General features: G+C 40.7%; 1 protein-coding gene across 1 annotated transcript; it reads left to right on the forward strand.

The window, feature by feature from the left end:
* The first annotated feature begins 213 nt into the window (after positions 1 to 213).
* Positions 214 to 5639, forward strand: LOC308377535 (GTPase IMAP family member 8-like). The gene is made up of 7 exons (XM_080854231.1): positions 214 to 322; positions 745 to 1446; positions 1889 to 2494; positions 2623 to 2811; positions 3048 to 3228; positions 3552 to 3681; positions 4585 to 5639. The coding sequence occupies exons 1-7, from the start codon at positions 250 to 252 to the stop codon at positions 5023 to 5025; spliced, it is 2322 nt and encodes a 773-aa protein (XP_080710357.1). The 5' UTR covers positions 214 to 249; the 3' UTR covers positions 5026 to 5639.
* Positions 5640 to 6138: the final 499 nt, after the last annotated feature.

The following is a 6138-nucleotide window of genomic DNA, read 5'->3' on the forward strand; positions in this document are numbered from 1 at the left end:
ATTGACACAAAAGGGCTTTGGTGATTCTGTGACTCAAAAAGATCCAGAAAGCATCCTGTCCACGAAAGCAAAAGCTGATTGATTTGTTGTGGACAAGTATTTTGCTAATATTATAATATAAAGATAATATTTGTATTATTTTAATATAATCATATTTAATATGACCAATACCATTATTTTGCTTTATCCCTGGTAAAAGGAAATGTTGGCCACCACTGGAAGATTTTGAGTGAGCTGGGGGACAAGAAGATGAAAGAAGAGGGGAGAGCAGAAGAGAGGAAGATGAAGGTGCAGAAGAACAGAGAGACTCTCAGATCAACAGGTGACCAAACTTGTCAGCTATCGAAAATACACATGCATTTACACCGCACAACTGTTATCTCCAAACATTCTCTCTATCCTCCTCTCTTCCTCTGTCTTTCTCTCTCTCTCTATCTGTCTCTTCCTGTTTATCACACACACACACACACACACACACACACACACACACACACACACACACACACATAATCATACACGTTCATGTTTGTATGATTCTTTTATACATATAAAGCAACTACTACCAGATCTCCCTCATTGCTAGGAAACACAAGCAAACAACCCTAAAACACATCTACATGCATGATAAAGTTCATTTGATATTGTGGATGATTATTCTGTTACAGTAAAACCATAGGCAGGTGCATTCATATGATGTTGCATGATGTCCAGTGTCTTTAGCAGTGTCATGATGTCTGTTTCCAGGTGGTGCTCCACATATCTCAGACATGAGGATGGTACTGCTGGGACACCGAGTGAATTGGAATATTCCACCAGGAAACACCATCCTGGGAAGAGAGGCGTTTGATACCTCAGGACTAAAAGCTGAGTGTGTGAAGAGAGAGGGAGAAACAGCAGGGAGACACATCACTGTAGTGGAGGCACCCGGATGGTTTTACAATTATTCTATAGAGGACACTTCTGACCATGTTAAACAAGAGATTGTCCTCAGTGTGTCTCTGTGTCCTCCAGGACCCCATGCTGTACTGCTGGTCATTAATCCGCTCGACTCATTCACAGAGACAAAAAGAAGAGCAGTGCAGGAACACCTGGAGCTTCTGGGTGATAGAGTCTGGAGTCACACTATAGTGCTGTTCATCTGTCCGGAATGGCCGGAAGGCACAACCATTGAGCAGCACATCGAGAGAGAAGGAAAAGCTCTGCAGTGGGTTGTAGAGAAATGTGGGAACAGGTTTCATGTTGTAGAGAATAAGAAGAGTGATGGTGGCCAGGTGACAGAGCTGCTGGAGAAGATAGAAGAGATGGTGGCAGGAAACAGAGGCCATCACTTTGACTTTGATGCAAAGATTCTGCAAGAACTGATGATGAGGAAAAAGGAAGATGAGAGAAGAGCAGAGGAGAGGAAGATGAAGGTGCAGAAGCAGAGAGAGACTCTCAGATCATCAGGTGAGAGACATGTTCAGCTCTCAGACGTACACATACTGTACCACGGCTCTTATTTACTTAATTAATTATCTCTCTCTCTCACTCTCTCTCTCTCTATCTATCTATCTATCTATCTATCTATCTATCTCTCCCTCTTTAAACACAAATACATACATACAACACCACCACCCCCCAAAAAACACACACACAATCATACACATTCATGTTTGTAATATTCTTTTATACACATAAAACAACAGCTACCAGATCTCCCTCATTGTCACGGAACACAAAACAAACAACCCTAAAACACATCTACATGCATGAAAACACACACATTAGATCATAGTGCATTTGACATTGTGGATGATTATTCTGTTACAGTAAAGCCATTGGCAGGTGTATTCATATGATGTTGCATGATGTCCAGTGTCTTTAGCAGTGGCATGATGTCTGTTTCCAGGTGGTGCTCCACATATCTCAGACATGAGGATTGTACTGCTGGGATACAGAGTGAATTGGAAGATTCCACCAGGAAACACCATCCTGGGAAGAGAGGCGTTTGATCCCTCAGGACAAAAAGCTGAGTGTGTGAAGAGAGAGGGAGAAACAGCAGGGAGACACATCACTGTAGTGGAGGCACCCGGATGGTTTCACGATTATTCTATAGAGGACACTTCTGAACGTGATAAACAAGAGATTGTCCTCAGTGTGTCTCTGTGTCCTCCAGGACCCCATGCTGTACTGCTGGTCATTTATGCGCTCAACTCATTCACAGAGACATACAGAAGAGCAGTGCAGGAACACCTTGAGCTTCTGGGTGAGAGAGTCTGGAGTCACACCATAGTGCTGTTCATCTGTGAGGAATGGCCGGAAGGCACAACCATTGAGCAGCACATCGAGAGAGAAGGAAAAGCTCTGCAGTGGGTTGTAGAGAAATGTGGGAACAGGTATCATGGTGTAGAGACTAAGAAGAGCGATTGTGGCCAGGTGACAGAGCTGCTGGAGAAGATAGAAGAGATGGTGGCAGGAAACAGTGGAGGGTGGAGTATGGGTGACCGTCCAAATTGTCAGTATATTTTTTCACGTCATGAAAATTATGAAATACAGATATTATATGGACATTCATCATAGTGCTATAATATTGATTGACTGTGCCTGAATGTTATTATTTCCATATTTCCCCTGTCTGTACAGTTGGAGAAGGCCTACCTGTTGACTACTCAAGGGGAGATACTGGATATGACTCTGTTAAATCAGGACTTGAATCTGAGCTCACAAAACCCTTTAAGCACCTGAGTGTGACTGGCTCTACTCAAGGCTTTGGACAACAGAAGCCTCCCTTGAGACCAGAGCATAGAAAAGCACCATGCGCTGAGCAAAAAGGTTATTATACAGTTTTAGTTTTTTCTCCCAAGTCAATTTCTGTTGAAGTATCCTCAAACGTCTTTCCATTATCAAATTCAGTTGCTCAAATCAAGCCCTCCTCATATGATTCATTACTCATTTACCCCTAAAATATGTAATCCATATGCAGTTGTAAGTGGTACAGTACATGTTTGAAAATAAGAATCCTTATAAATAAAATCCTTTGTATGTTGTCATGTACCCACTTCTTTTAGTCTTCAAAAGAAGAGTTCCATTTGTGGATGAGTCGACAATAACTGTAAATTATGATGAACGCATCGGACGTGGCTCCTATGGATCAGTCTACAGAGGATCATACCAGGGAACTCCTGCTGCTGTCAAGAAGATAGAAATAGGAGACAATCCAGTGACTACAAATGAATTCCTTATACCTTGGTAAGACTATATGAGTGTGTACATTTGTATGTACATTTTGCCTTTGTGTTTTACATTGAAGTAGAACTTGTACTCTATGTAGTTAAAATGTATGACATTGTGGTAGTAATCAGTAATCTAATACCGTTTATACAAAATTAAACTGAAGCTATGATTGTTCCGCTTTTCATCTAACAGTCATTCTGGAGCCGATTTAAGACATCTGAACAACAAAATATTCTAATAGATACAGTGAAGATATTCTGTATGAATGATCATCAGCCATCAGGTCTTGTATCAAAAGTGTTATTATTATAAAGCCTTAGATGCAATTATTTCTTCAGGCGTTTGTCTCATCCCAACATCGTTCGGATGATTGCTGTAGCCAGAAGTGATACACACGTCCTCATTGCTAATGAGTATATCCATGGAGCCAACTTGCAGGAGGTTCTTTACAAAGACACTCCCATCAAGGTAGTGCATTATCATATTGGGTGTTTGGAAAAATATGTACAGTGGTGCTAGAAAGTGAGAGAACCCCTTAGAGATTCCTAAAAATCTGCATAAATATGACCTAAAGTGTAATTCGTTCTAAATCTAAGATATTAAAACACAAGGAGAAGCAATTCGAATATTCATTCACAAGAGATGTAAAAAATGCTATTTGATTATTTCTTTAGGAGTAACTGATCCCACATGAATTGACATTGGGGTGAAAAAGTATGTGAACCCTTCTTCCAATAACTGGTGTGAACAACCGTTCTTCCATAGTGAGGTACTCGTGATGTTAATGGGCTTTCTTGCAGGACCCCCCCCCTGCCTCAGGTTCTCTCACTGCATTTCAGTTGGAGTTTTGTGGTTTAGAGTTGTTTTCTTTTCCTGAAAAATCTGTTGAGTTCACTAAAAGAAGTATGATTTTGGCATTGTGGCAGGACATTCTCCAGCAAGACTGTTAGAGATATCTCATGGAAATGTTTGAGCATAGTCACTGTTGTACAAGGGGTTCACACAGATACTGGAGGGAGGGTTCACAGACTTTTTCAGACCATGGTGACTTCATGTTGGATTGGTCAAGAGATGAATACAATTTTGCAGATGACTATCCCATTGGCTCTATCAGTTTTGATGACTTTTTGATGACAGATTTTCAGGTTCACATCCCTCATTTTCTTTAAGGGATGGGGATACTATATGTGTTCTACCTCATACTCATTTTTATTCTCGACTCTATTCAGCTTTAGAGCTATGCCGTATCAGATCTAAAGGTTTTAGTCCTGAGAATCAAAACAGAAAGGAAAGTCTTTGTTTCGGATTTGTATTCTAATTAAAATTTTACATTTCATTTACAAAATACTTTTTAAATTATATCTTTACAAGATTGCAGCAGACAACACAAAGGCCTACCTGACTGACTGGGGCTTGGCGAACCTGAAGGAAACGATGTCCATGACGACAGGAAGCCGTCAATCAGGAGCTCTCTGTGGCCCACTGGGAGGAACTCCACCCTACATGGCCCGAGAATGCCTGATAAAGTGTGAGAAATGCAGCACCATGTCAGACATGTGGTCTCTTGGCATCACTCTTCTGGAGATGTTCACCAACTCTCAGGCCTGGTCTCACAGCAGCCTGCAGGAGCTGCGTAAGCTTCTTTACAAAAAAAAACCTCCTCTTGCTCTGACTAGATTACAGCCTACTCTTCGTGACATAGTGAAACCATTGATAAAATATGAATCCAAGTCTCGCATGAATGCCAAAGACCTGGTGATACTGTTGAAGTCAAAAGTTGATCTCACCAAAAGATACGGGTACAAATGGTAGGAAGACTAATTATATTCCCCCAGATGTATATGAAGGGCATTCTGCACTGTGAAAAAGTGAATACTTGATTTGATGGTGTATTTCAGCCCTTCAGATATTTATGTCTCTTTGGATTCTTGTCTCTAAACATTTTGTTTCCTTTTTTTACATTATGAAATTGTCACTTTTTAGCCAGAGGAAGTGAGAATGGATTTTCTTTCCAAGTCTTTGTGAGTGTTCTGGGCTCTGTAAAAAGTAGATAATACAAATGTCTCCATTCAGTCAAATCAAACCATGCAGAGCATGGAGAAGAATGAGGACAATCAAATGCCATATAGTCAATCATGATTCGTAGCCATGACAACACCCTGACAGGGGAAATACTTGGTTGTGTGTGTTTAACAGGTTTTGGCAAAAAAGATGATTTTACTTTTTATACCAGCTTTTTAAAATCTGAGCACTGAGGGTTGTGTCATATTGCTTTTTGGTATGATCGTAGATAGAGTACATTTTGTTGTATATATATATTTTAACATGATGTCTTTCAGACATGTTTCCTATACAATCATGGTGACCTTAGCAGCTAGTGGATAGTAGCACAAATTTCTATGTTTAGTACTGTACTGTCTAGCAAATGTTTATGTTTAGTACTGTACTGTCCATTAGCCTACATTTGACAAATAAATATCTATATTCTTTGTGAGTTTGTTCTCTGCTTTTTTTCTATGGGAGATCATCTCTCTGTGACCCAGCTTACTGTCCCTAACTGTCAGTGCTCGGATGCTCCGGTAGCGTCTACCAAACGGCAGCAGTGTGAATAGTCCGTAGCCTGGGTGGCTGTGGTTGTTAACAATGTTCCGTGCTTTTCTCAGGCACCTAGTGTTGTAGATGCCCTGCACGGAAGGGAGATGGCTGCTGATGATACTGTCTTCACCATCTCCTTGGTTATGCAGATGTTTAGAGACAAGTTGTTGTCTTGGCACCACGTTACCACGTATGCAGTGTTGATTAATGAGTTGTGTCTCAAACACGGACACAGTATAGCCTATGTGGCTTATGCCACCACTGTGTTTTTCATAGGGTTACTACTATTTCAAAGAAGATGGTCTGCTCTCCATGTATCTGCATTTTTCT

Source organism: Sprattus sprattus (assembly GCF_963457725.1).
Source record: "Sprattus sprattus genome assembly, chromosome: 16".
Taxonomy (NCBI): domain Eukaryota; kingdom Metazoa; phylum Chordata; class Actinopteri; order Clupeiformes; family Clupeidae; genus Sprattus; species Sprattus sprattus.

Coding starts and splice junctions, on each gene's coding strand:
- LOC308377535 (XM_080854231.1), top strand. CDS start 250: ATGAAAGAAGAGGGGAGAGCAGAAGAGAGGAAGATGAAGGTGCAGAAG. Junction 2,495..2,622: donor TATGGGTGACCGTCCAAATT/GTCAGTATATTT, acceptor CTGTCTGTACAG/TTGGAGAAGGCCTACCTGTT. Junction 2,812..3,047: donor ACCATGCGCTGAGCAAAAAG/GTTATTATACAG, acceptor CACTTCTTTTAG/TCTTCAAAAGAAGAGTTCCA.